Genomic DNA, 21,078 nt, shown 5'->3' on the forward strand with positions numbered 1-21,078 from the left:
GGGGAAGGTGGGTCCCCCTAAAATGATGGGGATTTTAAAATCAAAAGCAACTCTGATCAAATATTTGTATTAGCAAAATGCAAGACAACTATGATGACTCAGTAGGAATTCATAGTTCAGCTACAAAAACAGCTAAAGCTGGTGATTCTGTGATTGTGAAACATACATGAAAGAAAACCATTATGATTTATGTAGGTCCATTGTTGGAAGTTGATGAATACAAACTAAAAAATACTGATAAATTTGCAAGAACAAATAGAAACAGTGACTTTTTATTGGCATGGTGCAGAAAATTTTGGAATAATTGCTGAGGATGGAGTAATAATGGTTTTTCCCTAGCACATTTTACATAGATGTAGGAATTTAGTGTTTCCAATTTCTTATTCAATTTATAGTTTTGGCTTATTTACCAAAATTGATCTTAATCAACTGTATTACATTCATTTAACACACCTTTATTTGTAAAAGTAAAATATATTCCTATAGGCTTTCACTAAATTTTACAAAAGAAATTGTTTTGTTTTAAAATTTTCCGTGACATAAATTTAAAAGACAGTAAATATCTCATAAATGGAAGCATTTACAAAAAAATAATTCACTCTAAAAATTTACATACTTCATCATGTAAGACCCCCTTACCCCTTTTTTGATATGCTTCCATTAAATTTAAATAAAAGGGGGTGACCCACTTACCCCTTACTATTGGGTAAGTGGAATTGTTAAGAATATTTTTTAAAGCCTTATTTTAGAAAATAACAATGAACTTTAGTTCATTAATAATGTCCAAGATAAAATAAGGAGATAAGTTTAAATTTTTTTGTTTCAAAACTTTTGTATAAGGTTTCAAAAACGAAGTATTCTCAAAAGGGGTCCCACTTACCCCAACCAACCCTAATATATTTCTTGATTACTAAATTTTTATTTAATTAAAAATTGTAAAATTAAACAAAATATTCACTTTTTTTTTATAAAAAAATTATGGATAAATCTTGAAGTTATACTTCTTACTGATTAACAATAACTACTTAAATTAGAGCTGCATTATTCATTAAATAAAAAACATTCTTCAGAAAGAAAGCATGTCTATGCTCTTTCATACGAAATTTTGCAAAATATGCAAATTGTCGCATTGATAGTTTTTATAATAGTTCATGCATTTGATTTTGGTTCAAAAACTGCCCCAGCTGACTATCTAAAAACCACATGTTGGAATAATATTGTCATATTGAAAGTATGAATGTAATTTATTGTTAAATGTTAATGGTACTTTTAAAAATGTTATCTGTCTAAAGAGAGTAACAGAGAAACAGAAAAGGTCAAGGGATGTACATTTATTGTTTTAATGTTAAACATGATTACACAATTGAAACCGAAATTCACAAAGTAATAAAGTTTCCATTTCAAAGGTTCTGAGCTACAAATGACAGTTAAAATTGTTATGTTTATGAAAAAACGAGGGTTAAAATTCAGCAGATTTTTTACTTTGCTTATCGATCAAATCATCATCATCATTAAAATCCTTGTCCGCTGTATTAAGTTTAGGAAGACTTCGTACAGCAGCAGTTTTTTTAATTGGTCCTTTTCTGGGATCTATTACTCGCTGATCAGGTAAAATATTCCTACAATAAAAATAATTCTATCATAAAATATGAGGAATTACAATGAAGACTTACAGATGAAGACAAAAATATTTACATGAAATGTTGTAGAGGTACTACTGAATACAAAAACTTCTGTATGAAAAAGAAAATATTTTGATTATTTAATTTAAAAGCTCAAAAATGTTTGAATCAATCAAAAATGTTGCATAATTTTTGTATTGTTCTATTTCTTCTATTTATAGTTTTCAATGCTTAAAGTAGCTAGACTCTTAGAAAAGAACTATTTAGGAAATAAAAGTTGTTTTCTTGCCAAATCTAAACCATTATTTCATTTTCAAGGGCGAAGTTCAACTCAGGAAAATTTGACAATGTAACAATTTTTCATTTTACATGTATGTATTTCTCTAACAAAACAAATACATAACTAAAGTACTTTTCATTAATTTTACATCATAAGTCCCAACAAAAAGATGGTCAGTGTTTGGTTGTATTTAATCCAACAAGTTTAATTCATGTTTACATGAAGCTTAGTCACAGAATGTGTTATTTAGTTAAAAACAATGGAGCTTATAATGCATTCATCTATCAATGCAATTAAGAAAAAAAATGCTTTTTAAAAAAAAATTGTACTATATATATATATATATATATATATATATATATATATATATATATATATATATATATATATATATATATATATATATATATTAATTTTCAATTAAGTAGGCTGAAATACATTTGATAATTATTTATGTATTTGGTTGCCTTAAGAGGTGCAATAAATGTAATACAAACTGCAACAGTTGCTAACAAGATAATTTATCACAGAAAATTGTTAGAAAATATTTATTAGCATTGTCTTGAGATAATATAGAAAAATGTTAAGCAGAAAATTTACAGTGCAATGTCGTGAAATTCACAGCATATGCTGAAAACTTTTTGTACTAAACGGTACAACATATACACATGGTACAGCACATTAGTACTAAACGATTTAAGTGGAAAGAGATACATTCAGAATTTACCTTGGTCAAAAAATAAAAAAGATAAGAAAAAAATAAGAAAGTAAAATAAGCTTCTATCTTCATTACTAATCAAGACTTTAAAATTGGAACACATTGCTTGTTTTCCATGAAGAACCTTGACACAAATGATGTTCATACAGTTTTTCAAAAAATAAAATAATTCTTAACATATAATTTAAAACACATTATTGAAATGGTGATGCAACTGCTCGCAAGCTGGCAAGAGCAGGTATGACAATTATGTCCCCCACATCATTGTCACTACACCAGATAGAGCAATATAGATTTTTTTTCAATTGTCATATTTATTTTTAAAAAAATTAACTGGCATCATATTTTCTCCAGAGAAGCAATTTGTCGATAACTTTTCATATCGCGACATTGTGGTTACTACATAAAAATAGCTTTTTAGATACATTCAAAGTATTAAAAGAGCCATAAAATTGAAATAAAAAAAATTAAAAAAAATTTTTTTACCCTTACACATGCATTAAATATTCAAAGATATGAATTCTGCTTAAAAAAAAATAGTTTAAAAAAAGAGCTATCTGGTGAGAAATTGCATGCATTATTTTGACTACTTATAAAAATATTTTTGTATCTTTGGATAACATTTACACTTGATATGACATGCTTATTAATAATAACAAAATTATAATTATTAAATATTAAAGTTATTACATCCTTTAAAGAGATATTGCTGCCAAACTCTTTTTAAATTATTGGTGCTAGGAACCATGCCGGAATGAGAACAACTTAATTTTTCACTAAATTACAGATAATATGCAACAAAAACTTGAAATCAAATGATCTTTAATTTTTCAGGATATTTATGAGATTAAAAAAAAAAAACCTACAACATTTTCTGAAAGAAGAATACTGTGAATTAAAATATTTTCATGCTTAAAAAAAAAAAAAAAAAAAAAAAAAAAAAAAAAAAAAAAAAAAAAAATTAAAATTAAAAAAATGAACCAAAATAAATTCTTTCTGAATGAGTGTTATACAGAACAAATTTCTGATTCAAAGAAAAATCTTCTATTTATAAATGCACATTACTTAGTCATTCAGTATTTTTTATTTATTTTACATGCTGATGCATTTGAGAGAAAATATGCAAAATCTTCATGAAATTTTATTACGACATTAATTTTAAGAAATTTGGAATAATATCAAGTATTTTTAAAATTTAGTTTGTAAGTTAAAAAAAAAAAAACAAATTGCCCAGGAGAATAAATTTAGCTGTTAAATTTAATATTTTTCATCTTTAAATCCTTGGGAAACAAGAAATATTAGGAGAGTCATACAAGTATTTAAGGTGTCGAGGACATTTTGCAATTGATCCATTCTCACTTCCTTCAAACACTCTCAAACGACTTTTCATAGCTTCCAAATTCAGCATCGCTTCAGTTATTTCCGTCATATAAGCCTTTCGTGTGTCATTATATTTGTGAAATGTCTAGAAAAGAAAAAAAGTTTAAGGGAGTAATCAAGGCAAATGTTTAAATACATTTGTAAGAAATATTTTTACCTTTGATTCTTGATCCAATTTCCATTCTTTGTCTCGCAATTCATTGTACAATGAGTTCCTGTCCTTTTCAAGTTGTTTGAGATAACGTAACAATTGGCTCTATAAAAAGTACAAATACATTTTAAAATGCAATTCAATTATGCAGAGTTCAAATAAAGTAACCAATACTACTTTTATTCACTTGGGAGGGAAAAGTATTTTTCTAGTTCTTTAGTTGAATGTGCAGAGGAATTATCAGATGTAATCGTAAATATTTTCAATGCCTCTTATAACTCAGGGACAGTGCCAGAGGACTGGAAGCTGGCTAACATTACACCGCTCTTCAAGAAAGGGTCTAAAGGGAGCGCAGGAAATTATAGACCTGTGAGTCTAACTTTGGTGGTTTGCAAAATTTTTGAAACATTGATAAAAATTAAGATAGTAAATTTTCTACAGACTAATAATCTATTGACTAGTTTTCGGTACGGTTTCAGGAAAGGTAAATCTTGTGCAACTAATTTATTACATTTCTATGACAAAGTTACCATGGCTTTGGACAATAAGAAGCCTGTAGATGTTGTTTACATTGATTTTCAAAAAGCTTTCGATAAGGTACCGCATGTTGCTCTACTTAGCAAATTAGCTGATATAGGAATAGGAGGGAAAACTTTCATTTGGGTAAAAAACTGGCTGACCGGAAGGAAACAAAGGGTGGTTATAAGGGGAAATTATTCTAATTGGAGTGAGGTTTTAAGCGGGGCTCCTCAAGGATCAGTGTTAGGGCCTGTTTTGTTCATTGTTTTTATGAACGATATTCACAAAAATAATTCAGGGAACATGAATTGTTTTGCTGATGATGTCAAAGTTATGGGGACTGTAGAAAATGAAGAACAAGCAAAACAGCTGCAAGAGGATCTAGATCATATTACGGAGTGGGCTGATAAATGGGGTATGGCTGTTAATGTTGGGAAATGTCAAGTGCTACATTTAGGGCATGGAAATAGATGTACAAGTTATTATTTGTAAGGTTCAGTCATTAGTCAGGCAGACAAAGTTACTGATCTACGGGTCTTAGTAAGTCAGGATTTAAAGTTTAGCCAACAGTGCAGCATTGCTAGTAACAAGGCCAATAAGATGCTTGGGTTTATCAATAGATCTATTTCAAACAAATCTAAAGAAGTTCTTCTACCCTTATATAGAAGTTTGGTAATACCTCATTTGGAGTATGCTGTTCAGTTTTGGTCTGCTTATCTTAAGAAAGACATTAACGTATTGGAAAGGGTTCAAAGGCGGGCTACAAGGCTAATAAATGGACTTTCTCACTTAGACTATGATTCCAGGCTTAGAAGGCTAAAAATGTACAGTCTTGAGCAAAGAAGAGACCGAGGGGACATGATTCAGTTGTTTAAATTTATTAAATTGAAAGATGTTACGGAGCTGAAGTTAGCACTGAAAACAGGACAAGGGGTCATTGTTTTAAGCTATTTAAATCTCAGGCAAACATGGATGTTAGGAAAAATTATTATTTTAGCAGGGTAGTGGAACCTTGGAACAGTTTACCAGAAGAGGTGGTAATGAGCAAGGGAGTAGATAGTTTTAAGAGGGCCACTGATCTTCACTGGGGATTGTAAATTGACTAGGACCAGTCTAGCTGGGCCCAGAGCCTGTTGCTGGTTGCTACTTTTGTATTTGTATTAGTTTTAAAGAACAAGTTAAATACCTCTGTCAGACTGTCAAGATCAAGTTCAGCGAGCAGGGCAGAAACACCTAAAAAGAGTTGAAAGATTTAAACAAACTACAGCTAAAATTATTACTTATCACAAATAAACTTCAATTTTAAATCTAAATAAGAGTAAGAACAAAAAAAAGGAGGTTTATTTGATTTTGAGAATGAATTTTAATCACTGAGTTTTAATCATGAAAATGCCAACCTAGAGGACAAAATTTCAAACTCAGTGAATACTAACGCACTATAAATCATTTTCAAGATGACATTCTGAATTTTTGAATCTAGTAACGGTATTTTAAAGATGAATGACTTGTGTAGAATAATTACTGCTTGAAGATCTTCAAGAACATGTAAATACTGCCTATAAACCATTCGAGAAACTCATCCTTAAATTTGTTAATCATACGATTGAAGAAAATGATATTTTTTTCAATTGTTGTTTACATTTTGAACTTTCATTGAGTTTTAATTTTTTTCCCATTGAGCCTAATTTTAATTCAGTGCTGAACGGCCTGTAATGTTCATCACAAAATGTCATATTTTCCCTTACACACTTTTTTTAGCAATATAAAAAGCAAAATTGGGTTTTATTCCCTTCCAAGAGCTACCTAGAATACATTTAAAAACCTTAACTTTTATGAAATTATTTAAACAATTAGTTATTAGAACGACGAATATAACAAATTGCTTGAGACAAATTTAAATGTTTGAAACAAACACTGCATTAAGTAATAAATAAATACCTTTTTCAAATGTTTAATTCAATACAAAATAAATGAAACTTATATTTTGAAATTATTTAGTTTTTATACTGTCACCGTTTAATATTTTGTAAATTGTACAAGAATTAACTCAATTTTTTAACACTAATTTGTGAAATTTTCTTGGGTAGTATGTTACAGAAAAACATCAGCACAAAGTAAGAGTTAAAGCAAAGTAAGAATGGCTGCTAAACAAAGAGAACATGACAGGAAAAAAATCAAGCAAAAATCGCTGTATGCAAATATTATGTGCACAGTAAAAACTACAAAAAATCAACTAATATGAGACTGAAATATAAAAAATTGGAAATGAGAATCAATTGCAGGGCTAGTAAATTAACTTTGTATACAGTTGTAAGTCCACGTAACTTCTCCTTTCTTAAAATGCAAAGTTTATGGAAAGACAAGAAAACATGCCACTCTAACAGTTCTAAGAAAAATTAGGCTTTTACAAACTGTCTTGCAAAATAAAAATAATAATATTGGAATTACTGTGGCAGAAATAAAAGTTTAAAAAGTTCATGGAAGAAAACTTTTTGGTTAAACAAATCTTACAACCGGTTTATTTATTTATTTTTTTGGTACAGAAGGCTGTTAAATAGTTTTGTCAACATTTACAATTTGCATATATTTTTCTTGTTTCAGTTAAGCTTGAAGTTGAAGTATTTTTATGGATATTCATCATGTGATCCAATGACCTTGTCTGCGGCTTTTAAATAGGCTGAATGCCGTTTTAGTTTTCTTGACTTGATTTGACTTAATCGATGCTGTAATCTTGATGCTATCTTAGCATTTTTGGCAGTCACACGTGACTGCCAAACGTGTCTTCACGTGATTGAATTATCCTGATAAATATGTTAAACACTATCTATTTTATATATTTGTAAATAAACGTATCTATTTTAAAATAATGAGTCATGAATATATTGCTAGCATTTTGACTTAACTTGAATACCAAGGAAAATTCTTGACTAATTAGACCAAAGTTGGCATACTTGAAATTTTAACTTGACATACGATTTTTATTATTAGTGCGGAAAACCCAGGGTTGGGCTTGAAATAAAGGTCAGCTGTACCTTTTTCTTTACTGGTAACTCTTGAACTGTGCAAAACTAAGAAATTAAGTTTTTGAAGAAAATTTGGCGATAAATATGAGTGTTACAGAAAAGTTAAATATGGATGCTTTATAAAAGTTAAAAAATAAAAGAGCAGCTGTGCGAACTGCAGTAACTAAATTAATTATTAAAATCAGAAAAGTTACTACTATATGTTACTGAAGTTGCGGATTTTGATTCGATATTCGAATCATTGGACATTTTAATTGAAAAAGAAAAGCTATTAAAATAACTAGATTCCACGATAGATGATCTAATAACTGACAAAACAGAGTATGAAAAAGAAATAACCACTGTTGAAGACTATTCTGACAAAATCTTAAGTTTGAAATTTAAGCTTAAGAATACATTAAGGAAATGTAACGTAGGTGTAGACCCTAAAAAAGAAAATAACTAAGGAATTAATGTTTGAAAGTAAAAGGGCTTCAGCAGTAAAACTGCCTAAATTACAAATAGATAAATTTAGAAGAGATTTTAGCCAATTTCTCGAGTTTTTTAATACATTTTCTAATGCCATGGATTCAAACGAATCTTTAACTGCAATTGAAAAGTGTCTATCTAAAATCATTGCTCTCGGGCAGGGGTGCCCATCCCCCCCCCCCCCAAGCTCAATGGCGCAAATTCCCCCCCAAAAATTTTCTCGCTTTTGAATCGGGTTAAATATAATAGTTTTTAGAGTGTTTAATTTCCATTCAAATTCATGGAGGGAGGGGGAGGGGTAGCGCTAACGAATAGCATTTTGAACTGAAATATTGTTGGATTGTTAACCCACCATGCCTTTCCAAATTTTACAATGTGCACCTTCAGCAAACAAGTTTTGTGTACTCCTGAATTTTGCTACACCTTTTTTTTTCACACGCATGAACAATTACAGGAAGAGTGGATTCAACTTTCTGGCTTAAGATGCAGTCACTATTAGATGTACACGATATGAATCTATGCAAAATGAATCTTATTTTATTGTCCCTTAGAGGGTCCGGGGGTTTCTCCCCCAGAAAATTTTCGAAATTTTAGTTTTAAAACCATAGTTTTAGACCTCTCTGGTGATGTTAGGGTGATAAAAGGTTTGAAGTGCCCTTCCCGGTAATTTTTGAATATTGAAACTTTAAAAGCGCAATTGTAGATAGTCTAACGTTGTGTGAAAAAGGGCTTTCCTTTGTTTTTAAAATTGTAGTTCTAAAAATGCAGTTTTAGACTATCTGTGATAATGTAAGGGAAAGAAGAGATCCTACGACTCACCCCAGGAAAATTTTCAAAATTAAAGTCTTAAAAATGCTATCTATGGTTGGGGGAAAAGCAGTTTTCTGAAATTAAAGCTCTAAAATCGCAATTGTAGCCGACCTTTGTGACGTTAAGAAAAAGAATTTCTGGAAGCTCTCCTGGAATTTTCTCGAAATTGAAGACCTGAAAACCAAATTTAACATGATTTTTAAATAATGTTGACTTAAAATTTTCGTACTTGTAGCTTTAAAAACGCAGTTTAGATAGATCTTAATAATGTTAGTGGAAATTGAATTTCGGTACCATTCCCCCGGCAATTGTTCGAAATTGATACTCCAAAAACGCAATTGTAGGCTTGTCTTTGATCGTGTTAAGGAAAGAGGGGCGAATTAGGGGCTCTCTCCTATAAATTTTTTAAAAATTGCAGTACTACAAATGCAGTTTTAGATGACTCTTGAGGATAAAGAGGGTGTTATTCTGGCGCTACAGTGGGGGGGGGGGGGGCGCTCTCCTGGAAGTTTTCCAAAATTGAAGTTGCATATCCAAAAAAGATGGATCAGACACACCGTGACAGATATGTTTCGGAAATTCTCAAAAATTGATTCAGCTATTCAGCCCACATCGAAAATCAGAACTCGAGAATTTTCATGAATCAAATATCCTTCTGTACATATCAAATATAGAAGAAAGTAAATATGATTTACGAAAAATAATTTAAACACCTTAAGAACAGACTGTTCTACCTCAATCAGCGAGAACCAACATCACTGAAAGTTTTAATAAAAATCATCTAATGATAGATTGAAACAATCAATTTAAAAATGGTAGAGAAGATGGGAGTAAAGTGAAATGATAAAAATTCTTCATAAGTTTAAACTCGTTAATGAAGAAAATATATTAATTGCCCATTGGGGGGATAAAAAATTCAAATTCGCAAAATTCAAAACTAGTTCTTAACGATTGTCGAGGTGCAAATGAATCAATGGAAGACTAGAGCATACTGGTCAGAATTATTACAAACAACAAAACATTTTTGACACACGCATTTATCATGCAAAATTGTTCTACTTCCAGAAAATTTATGAAAAATTGGAAAAAAAATCAAATTGTCTGATCCAGCTTTGAAACGGAAACCAACTCCATGTCGTCTGTGATATTCCCTTCATTGAAAAAGAGACACGGTCATTAAATTGTGGAAAGAGTACCAGGGTTGTCGCTTAGGTCAAAAACTGAGGGGGGAGGGATACGCTTTTGGCGGCCCAATAATTGTTTCAAACGCATGTTCCAATATGCAGAGAGAGAGAAGGTTTGTCTTCTGGTTTAGCAGGGATAGTCAAAGGCTAGACCTTAGTACTAGTAATATAAATTTAATCGTAAAGGATAACATTCAATCAGAATTAGGGGGTGTCGGAAGGCTACCTTCTTGCATTATTTTGAAATTGAATACATAAAAATGCAGTTTTAGATTATATTTTAAGTTTGGGAGGAAGGGGCAGAGGAGGTCCAGGATAGCCTCTACCGATAATTATTCCAAATTTAAGTTCCCAACACAATTGTACGTTATATTTAATTATGTTCAAAAGAGGAGGTCCGGGGCTCACCCCATGAATTTTAAAGATTGTTATTTAAAAAACAGTTTTAGACTACCTATGGTGATGTTAAGGGAGGAAGAGACTCGGGGTCATCGTTTTATAATTTTTCAAAATGCAAACTTAAGGCATGCATTCCCAATTGTGAACTATTTGTGATTGTGACACGTAAAGGGGGGGGGGGTCTGGGGGCTCTCTTCCGGGAAAAATCTGAAAATTGCAGTTTTAGATGATCTATGGTGATCAGTACTTTCTGCCGCCCAGGGCGCTTCCTCAATTTGCCCCCCTTTGGCTGAGAAACAGTCAAAGGTATTTAAAGGAAAAATAAGAACTTAATTACGAAGAAAAATAAAGAATATGCTCTATTGAGAAAATTTTTCAAAATTAGTCCCAAAAATGCATTTTAAACTTTGGTGACACTAGGCAGGAGCTTAGAGGCCGGCGCTTTGGGCAGGAAATTTTCCAAATTTAAAGAGCTAGAAACGCAAGTTTATGGTTTCTTTGGTCTTGTCAAAGGGGGTAATGACTTCCTTTTGAATCCGTGCTTGGGTGCCTCTCTTAATGTTGAAAAACTCGGAAGTAGCTGCTTTCCTAGATCCAATACTGCTATATTACAGAATTTGGATGGTTTTCTTTTTCACTGATACAGGGTGATAAAATTAATAAGCCCTATAAGTTCGATTAACCATACTGATTCATGAGAAGGAATAGTTGTGCATCGAAAATTAATACTTTCCATGTGAATGTGAAAGGTTTACTTAGACATCAATTCACTAATTAAAAACCTTCCGCTTAAATGAATGTCTCAGTTTGAAACTCACTGTTTATAGGAAATTTGTTGATATAAAACAGTAAGGTTAGTCTCAGTTATTATTTGAGTTGTGAGTAAGCACTTTTATAAAATAAACATAAAATTCATTCTGGTTTGAAAAAAAGTTTTGTAATAAGTGACCAATTAAAGCAATTTCTGAAACAGATAATGCTACCCCGAAGATGAGCAATTAATTGCCCACCATTTCAGACCTCTCTTTTCTTACTCTTGTTGTAACTTTCCTTAGAAAATAGTTTTTTTTAATAAGGTGGTTTCTAAGTAACTTTCTTAAAATCAAGTGCTAGCTTCATATTGTAACGAAAAGTTATTTTGTTTTGCCTCCAGTAATTGATCAAAAACATGATTTCCCTATTGAGAAGGTTGAACTGTTTTCACATCAAAAGCATGAAATTGCCGCCCCCCAGCAAAGTGCCGCCCGGGGTGGACCACCCCTGTCGCCCCACCCTAAGAGATATATTAACCCCTTCTAATATTAAAGAGAAGAGAGATGCGCCCCCCCCCCCGAATTTTTTTTAAATTTTGAAGCTTTACAAACGCGATTGTAGACTTTTTTTCCTTAAAATTTAGTGCACCGCCAGTTTCTTGAAATTAAAACTCCGAAAACACAATTTAAGCCAACCTTCGATGAAAAAGGGAAGGAGGAGTTTGAAGGGGCTCGAGACCAGAAATGTTTCGTAATTAAAGCACTAAAAGTTAGATTTAAGTCATTTTTCGATGATGTTGGCAAGAGAGGGGGGAGGGGCATTCTCTCGAAAAAATTCCAATCTGTTGAAACCGCCATTTTAGAAGATTTTTGGTAATGTTAATGGGTGGAGAGATTCAGAGTCCTCCCCTGGCAAATTTTCAAAATTGAAATTCAATTAACGCAGTCGTAGACGATTTTAAATACTGTTAGAGGAATAGAAGGTATTGGAGATCTCCCCCGAAATTTTTTCTGAATTGAAACCTTAACAATGAAATTTTTGAGGATCTTCTGTAATATTTGGAGAATGACAGTTTCGGAATCCCTCAGAGAGGTTTTTTTCTAAATTAAAGTCCAAAAGACGAAATTTATGCGACCTTTAATGATGATGAATGATTACTTGAGAGGGCGTTTCTCAGAGGTTACGTTGGGAGCGCTCTCACGGTTTTTCGAAATTGCAGTCCTAAATACTTAGGTGTAGGCCATCTTTAATGACGTGATAGGGTAAAGGAAGGGGTTTTAGAACGTTTTCCCGGGATTTTTTCAAAACCTAAGTTTTGAAAACTCACTTCCATGCCAGCTTTGGGGACGTAAAAAGAAGGGTTTGGAGTTCTCCACTCTTCCTTTCAATTTGGCTACATCCCTCCTATCTTTATTGTAAATTTCAATAATTGATAAACATATTATGGTAATAATTTTTTTCCAATTTTCCCTAGCCAAACATGATTATTTGCTTGGATTTTCCATATTAAAGTTTTCAATTTCCCGCCTAATATTTTTGTTTTCTTGCAATACAAGCGTTTGCGGCCTTAGAAAAAGGACGTTTAACATTTTGAACGGATGTGGTAATTTTCTGCGATACCTTAGGTCTCCACACCACTTCATTTTATTTTAAATATGCCACCTGCATCTCTTGATGAAGCTTTGATTTACTTACAATTTCTACACTGAAACATTTAGACCTTTTGGTGTGAGTATTCATTACATAATACTTTGAATCTCTCTTTGCATTTAACTTTTTTTTTCCCTCTATCTCTCTATTTCAAATTTATTTCGACAACCCATACATTTTTCTCCACTTAGCAATGATTTTCAGGACAACATTTTTCATCAAAAAAAAAAAACATATGGGAATGTTTCGGCGACCTCTATCCTATGGGCTATCCTATTTAATTATGTTTTTTTTTTGAAATTGCAGAACCATGAAGCATGGTTTTGTATAACCAGGGCCGCCGAGAGACAAGGCGTGAAACATGTTAGTTTGGTCGCCTGTCCAGTTATTATTTGAGTTGTGAGTAAGCACTTTTATAAAATAAACATAAAATTCATTCTGGTCTGAAAAAAAGTTTTGTAATAAGTGACCAATTAAAGCAATTTCTGAAACAGATAATGCTACCCCGAAGATGAGCAATTAATTGCCCACCATTTCAGACCTCTCTTTTCTTACTCTTGTTGTAACTTTCCTCAGAAAATAGTTTTTTTTTTTTAATAAGGTGGTTTCTAAGTAACTTTCTTAAAATCCTCCCTCCCATTATTAAAATTTTACTCTATGAACAATATTTTAATTCGAGCCGGAGCCCCTAGTTTCCGACTAGGCAGACATACGCACTCTGCAACCTAGTGAAGAGTGTACTGTACTGAATACTTTTTCTTGTGTTAATAAAAATGTTTGAAGAGGGACTTTTCCGCGGCCCTTTTTTAGATACTCTTGATAAAAGAGAATCATGGATGTTCCTAAATTTTATTTTAAGATTACATTTTCTGTTCAAATATTACAGAAAAAATACTTTTTGTCACTATTATTTCACTTGTTCATTTATAATTACTATTTTAATTTTTTAAAACAACGAAGAGTTTTCCTTTTTCTTCGTTAGTCGCATCACTAAAATGAAATTGTCGGCCGCACTTCTGAAATTGGGGATGGGGGGGGGGTTGCTACGGCGACGGCCCTGAAGAGTACGTGGAAAAAGTATTAATGCATCTATTTCTTGTTGCATGAGTTTAAATATTTTTCTTTCCAAAATTCAAAAATTTCATAATTTAAAGAAAAAAAAAGACCTTCTGGAAAAAAAATCCCCCCCCCCAAATTTTGATGGCGCAACTTGCGCCATAATCCCCCCTGTGGGCACCCCTGCTCTCGGGACTGCATATAATGTTGTGGTGGGATTTCAATTAACTGATAAAAATTATAAAGTATCTTTAAAATTGCTTGAAGAGTAGTATGGAAGACGAGAAAACATAATCAGTTGTCATATGAACCAAATTCTAAATCTTGAAGGGGTGAAATCTGCTAATAATGTTAAAGTTTTAAGGAAACTTTACAATAGTGTAGAAGTTTGTGTCAGAAATCTTAAAGCAATGGGAGTTACGTTAGGCTCTTATGGACATTTGCTTCTGCCTATTGTGTTTAAACTGTTGCCAGAAAATTTAATTCTGGATTTTCACAGAAAACGGGATCCAAATAAAGATACAGAAGTTACAGAGTTAATCACTTTTATTAAAGATGAACTCTGATGTCGTGAGGCTCTACTAGTAAAATAAATAACTCATCAAACAACTCGTCAAATGAAAACTCTCAAAACAAGCATACAAAATTCTCTCAAGGAAAGCGTATGCCTTCGGCCGCTGCTTTAAATAGTACTGTGAAGCAATTCTGCATACTTTGCAAAGCTTCCGAACATACAGGAATAAATTGTACAAAATTCTCGGATGAACAAAAAAGATATAAATTAAAAAAAGAAGGACGTTGTTATAAATGTTTTCTAAAATCTCATTTGTCATCAAATTGCAAATCAAAGCTTAATCCTTGTAAAATGTGAAAGTCGTGGTCATAATTATTTATTTTGCTTTAAAGAAACTAAAATGAAAAATATTGAGAAAAATAAAATTGGCACAATTGTGTCTATAATGTCGGAGCAAAAAGTTAAACAGAATAAATCTATGCTTTTACAAACTCTTTGTGTTTCTGTATCTGCTGGAAATTGATGCATACTAACGAGGGTTCTCTGTGATAGCGTGTCGGAAAGGTGTTTCGTGAAAAATTCCTTAGTGAAATAACTATAATTGAAATCTAACCATACTATTAAAATCTGTTCGCGTTCGTCTGTCTATCTGAAAATTGATCTTCTTGAGAATTACTGCTAAATCGAGAGTCGAACGAGATACCGATCAATTCGAAATTTTCCAAAGAAAACAATAAAACCATTATTATACTTGTCCAATTTTAATTAGTGATGATATTAATTAAAACGTTGATTAACATTACGTTATTCAGAAATTTTTATTTCTTTCCTGTTGCCAATTTTGCATATGGATGAGCAAATAAAATTCTAATAATTGTTTTAAAAGAGATTCTGCTGTCCAAATCTTAAAACAATGTTTAAATCTAGAATTTTTTAAAAAATTCGTTTAAAATCAGTTGCTCTATTCGGACATAACCTTTATTTTATCGTATGTCCTTTTTTATTTTTTACAGTCAACGTTCTTAACTCTTTTCAGCATATCATCGCCTCAGAGCAACAGTAAGACATATAATCCCAGGAATAACACTAAGATATCCTGCTGTTGCTCTGACGCGACAATATGAAAGGTGTTTCTTTAGTTATGTTTATTAATTGTAGTGTAAGTTTATCACTACCAGCCTCATATTTTGTTATGTGTGACTAATTATGTTTATTTTGTTGGACTTTTTCCCTTAACATGGGTGAGTTTTCGAATTGCAATAACTCTCTTTTCCTTCCTGTTTTTACTTTTGAAATACATTTTGTATCGTTAAACGAACATGTTAAATTAAGATTGTTTGAATTTCTTTTAAGTGAAACAGAGTTAAGCAAAAAAGATTGTTTTTAAGGATTTTAACTGAAGTTTAATTGAAATCTGATGACTTGGTATTAAATTAATGCTTATGGGTATTTATTAAGCTTTGGTGCTTTAGTTTCACATAATGAACCAAACAGTATGTCATTTTATGTAAAAAGCTGATTGTAATTGTACATAAATATTTTAGATGAAGTCTACCAGATGTAATTCAGTTTTACGTGAACACAGATTATAGTTGATAATGCATATATTTTCATCTTTTGTGCTAATTGAAAATACTCATAACTTGTATGAAAGATAACTATGATTAACGTTTATAGAATTTTTGCAAAAAATATGCTCTACTGGTGTTTTGCAAACCTTGCATTACGCACATTTATTTATTCCTTAATACATTAGAAACTAATGTCAGAGTAATATAAAAAAAAAATGGACATCTCTTTTATTTTTTAGGTGGCCTGTGCAACGCCAGGCACGCAGCTAGTTAGGGAGGAAAGTTTGTTGATTTACTCTTTTGGGAAAAGACAACCTTATGAATCTTGCTATGAGGTGGTTGTTCTTGAACTCAATAATATTGTACAACCATGCAATTCTGTTAAAATAGAAGCTCTTGTAGTACCTGAAATTACTGGGGCAAAAGTGAAACCTGTATCATTTGAAATATCAAAACCATGAGAAAAAGGGGATGTATGCCATTGGATGTGGGTCTTCAATCTGAAATTAAAGTATTATTAGGCTCTGATTTCTTACGGAAAATTCAAAAGGGGGTTGTGGAAAATATCACCAAAGAAATGTATATAGCGGAAACTATATTTGGTCATACAGTGCAGGGAAGAACTGATTCAAATAAAAGGGATGTAAATTGTTTAAGGGTTTCAGTTGGAAAAATAAACACTCAACTAAAATCATTTTGGGATTTGGAATATCTTAGTATTATTGAAAAAAAAAAAATGAAGGTAACACTGCTGATCTTGATGAGGTAAAAGAATTTCAATCAAATCTGAAATTTGTAAACGGTCGTTATGAAGCATGTTTATTATGGAAAGATTCTCGCGAGTAACTTAGAAATAATCTGGTTAGGTAAGGTTTTCTAATTTAGAAAACAAACAATAAATAACACAAAATATGACGAAAGCATCCTTACACAGAATAAAATGAAGCTTCAAGCCACTAAAAACCGGGAAAAATAGGTGGCCCATTGCTGTACCCCAACATTCCTATTTCTGATAAATGTTGAGAGCTTGTGAAAACTATGAAACATTTTATGTCAACAAGCGGCTTAATTCATAACTGACAAAATAGGATAGCAAATCTAAACTTAACAAATCTTGGAAAACAACATAAGTGGTCTGCCCAAAGGAGACCTTTGGCTCTTCCATGATTGAGTCTAATCACGCATTAAGTGCGACTAATTTTTCTAAGGTCAACAACAATGGCAATCTGTGATCTAGCATCTTTAGCTACCTGAATGTTTACACTATCTGGTGAATTTTTTTGGGGCTTGTAAGTTCAAAAAAGGGCCACTAAGAGTAAAATCATCACCATGGCAACAGTGGCCCATTGTTGACCCCCCCCCCCCCAACCCTTGGCACAAAATTGTACCATTTTACGGTGGTTCCTTATAATATGGCAAGATTTACTTACGGTATAACTTGCAGTCCTATTATTCTGTTTTGTACGATAATATATCATATAAATAAATACAAAATATCTCATAAGAAAACAGTTGACAAGTCAAACTCGTCACTATTTGTCGATGATTTATTTTTTGGGGCAAACAATACTCTAGAAGCTTTTAAGTTGTCAATGGAAGCTGTTGAAATTATGAAGAAAGGGGAAATGAACTTAAGAAAATTTGGAACTAATTCAGAAGAGCTTAGAGCTAAGTGGAATGAGCAAAACGGTATTGATAACAATTTTAATTCTGATAATACTTCATTAAAAGTGCTAGGGTTGGTCTGCAATAGCGACGATACTTTAAGTTTAGATTTTCGTCATTTGTTATCAAAAATAAATGACAACTGTACTAAACGAAATGTCCTCAGAATTGTAGCTATGTTTCCTGATCCAGTTGGATTCATAGCAACTTTTGTCATTCGCATGAAATGTTTCTTGCAACACAATTATGGATAGCGGGAACGGATTGGGATGAGAATTTTTTTGATGAGCTTCAAACTACCTTGAAAATTTGGCTTTCAGAAATTGAAGATCTAACTCAACTGACAATTTCAAGGCATTACTTTGATTCTTTTGTAATCATGGAAAAAAGTTATTCAATTGCATGTGTTTAGTGAGGCAAATCCAGAGGTGTATGGTGCAGTGGCCTATTTGTGGTATCAAACATCGCAAGACAGTTTCAAAACCAGTATTGTCATGGCTAAATCAAGGGTTGCGCCTCTAAAGAAAATTTTACAACCACGATTTAAACTAATGGGTGCACTTATTGGTGCAATAATTGCAGATTATATTAAGAATTTTCTCTTAGAATCAAACATTTTTTATTAGATTGATTCAGAAATTGTTCTTCATTGGATAAAGGGTTCAAAAGAAAAATGGAAACAGTTTGTATCTAACCACATTGCGGAAATAAATGGGCTATCAGATCCTAATTCATGAGGACATTGTGACTCCAAAATTAACCCCTTTGATCTAATTACAAGAGGTTGTTCAGCAAAAACCTTAATAAGTTGTAAACTATGGTGGAACGGCCTAGAATTCCTTTCCCTTTCTGAAGATCAGTGGCCAAGTGTTAAAAAATGCGCAAAACAAATTGATGTATCTGACGAACTGTATCGAAAATTCACACACATTTTGTCTTGCGTACTAAATGAAAATAGTAATGTTCCAATCTTGAACATATCTGAATACAGTTCTTTAACAAAACTTTATCATGCAACTGCATGGATCTTTAGATTTATTTCTAACAGTAGAGTAAGATTTGAGGAAAGAAATCGCGAAGAACTTTCATTTGATGAAATAGTACATGCAGACATTTTCTGGGTGAAAACAGTTCAAAGTTAATGTTTTCATGATATTATAAAGTGTTTGAAAGCAAAAAAGAAGATTCCCAAAGAATCGAACATTTTGCAGCTAAAACCTGTACTTTCGGAAGAAGGTGTACTTTTAGTACGGGGAAGGTTGCAAAAATCTAATTTGACTTTTCATGGGAGGCATCTTATTATAATTCTTGATAAGCACTTATACAATACAAATACAAAATACAAATACAAAAGTGACGACCAGCAACAGGCTCTGGGCCCAGCTAGGCTGGTCCTAGTCAATTTACAATCCCAAGTGAAGATCAATGGCTCTCTTAAAACTAGGGATGCACCGGATATCCGATAACTATCTGGTATCCGGCCTATCCAGCTGATTTTTTAACTATCCGGAACTATGAGGTATCCAATCTGGCAAGCCACTCCGGATCCGGATATCTGACAGTTTTTTGCAGGATATCCGGGCAGTTATACGGTAAAAATGTGAGAGATATCCGGGGTTGATGTGGGGTTATCCGGTACGAAATGAGGGTTTAATTTTGAATTTATTTTTGCAAAAATTCCAGTTAAAGCTTTCACTGTTTCATAAACTTTTCGATGATACTTTCTCTTTTAATTACTGCTTCAAAAACGACCATTCCTCTTCAAACCTAGCTTCTGGCATTCCCTCGCGTCCCTCCCCCTCTCCTTCGCGAATCTGCTGACGATATGTTGCCAATAATTTCTCCCTCCCTCTCTCTGCTTTAACACGCTGAAGTGAAAAGTCGACCTTGAAATGGTTCATATCAAAGCGCTTGAAGTTGGAGGAGTGGCCGTGTTGAAAATTAAAATACAGTCAAGTTCCGACTTGCGGGAGGAATGCATTCCACTACTCCTCTCGCGTAAGTTGAAATTTAGCGTAGTAGAAAAATGTATGAATTCGGATTTTTAGAAACACACTAAAAAATTTTAGGCTTTTGTAAACACCTCTCACACTATTTTGAACCATTTCTTTATATATTACCGTTTCTTGCATGAAAAAAGCTGTACTATTCAACATAAAACTCTGTTACAATGTACAAAATTAATGGTCAATGGGAGAGAGACATGTAAATAAAACAATAATATAGTTACAGTGTATTAATAATTTAATAATGCACACTTTGGTGCCATTATATCTCATGAACATTAAAACGAAGAATGAAAGAAACTAATGAAAAAGCGGAATAGTTGCACTGAAACAAAGCAATGTTTAGAGTAGTTTTAGGGGTATTTTTCTCTCTTTTGGGGGGCTTTCTATTTGGGGGGATATTTATGGTTCTTAGAGTGTGGGCCCTTGCTCTTAGAGGGGCACCCTTGTATTTAAGATGCTAATGTGCATCTTTAGAGAGAGTGAATCTTTGTTTTCTGGAATTAAAGTAAAATTTTCAGTTGATTATTTTAGCATAAGTTTATTAATTTGTTAACTGGGTCGCCCACCTAGGGGGGGGGGTGTTTTAGGAGTATTTTCTCTTTTTTGGGGGGAGCTTTCTATTTCGGGGGTATTTATGGTTTTTAGGGGGTGGGCCCTTGCTCTTAGGGGGGGGGGCACCCCTGTATTTAAGATGCTAATTTGCATCTTTAGAGAAAATGTACCTTTATTTCCGGAATTAAAGTAAAATTTTAAGTTGATTATTTAAGTTTATTTATTTATTTATTTTTTGAGTCAAACTGGCCCTGTTTTAATATTTTCTTTTTTAACTTCTATGTTAGAAAAATTTTACACTTGTATTATCTGTAATAAAAATGATTTCAAAGCAAAGTTTAATTTTTTGTTATTTCCAAATTGGAAACAAGAAAATGTATTACTTTTTGATGAAGTTTAAAAAAATTTCTACATGTTATGCAAATCCAATAACAAATACGACCTTTAAGGTTTCAACTATGAATAATTAAAAGTTTAAACCATGTGTACATTACATACAGAATTAATTTTTGCCGAAAGTTTGTCTCTTTCGAAAAAATCTGTCCAAATAAAACAATATTTTAATGTTTCCTTTTATATATAGCACAATTCCTAAATTGAAATATAGAGGCTCTAAAAAAGTACATTTGAATGTACTTAACATGTTTTTAAAGAAATGATATGTGGAACAAGCTTGATTTATTGTTTTGAAACGGCATTGTAGAAAAACATGCGAACATGCAATGCAATCGAAATGCCAGATATCCGAATCCGG

General features: G+C 32.2%; 1 protein-coding gene across 1 annotated transcript in view; it reads right to left on the minus strand.

The window, feature by feature from the left end:
* Positions 1-1,316: 1,316 nt before the first annotated feature.
* Positions 1,317-21,078, minus strand: part of LOC129231523 (coiled-coil domain-containing protein 169-like) — a 43,688-nt gene continuing 23,926 nt past the window's right edge. Inside the window, exons 4-7 of the mRNA XM_054865862.1 lie at positions 5,857-5,903; positions 4,158-4,256; positions 3,934-4,085; positions 1,317-1,619 (exon numbers count right to left, since the gene is read on the minus strand). Coding sequence (XP_054721837.1) covers positions 1,460-1,619; positions 3,934-4,085; positions 4,158-4,256; positions 5,857-5,903 — 458 coding nt within the window. The 3' untranslated portion in view covers positions 1,317-1,459. The remainder of the gene's footprint in view (positions 1,620-3,933; positions 4,086-4,157; positions 4,257-5,856; positions 5,904-21,078) is intronic.

Source organism: Uloborus diversus, chromosome 10 (assembly GCF_026930045.1).
Source record: "Uloborus diversus isolate 005 chromosome 10, Udiv.v.3.1, whole genome shotgun sequence".
Classification (NCBI taxonomy): Eukaryota; Metazoa; Arthropoda; class Arachnida; order Araneae; family Uloboridae; genus Uloborus; species Uloborus diversus.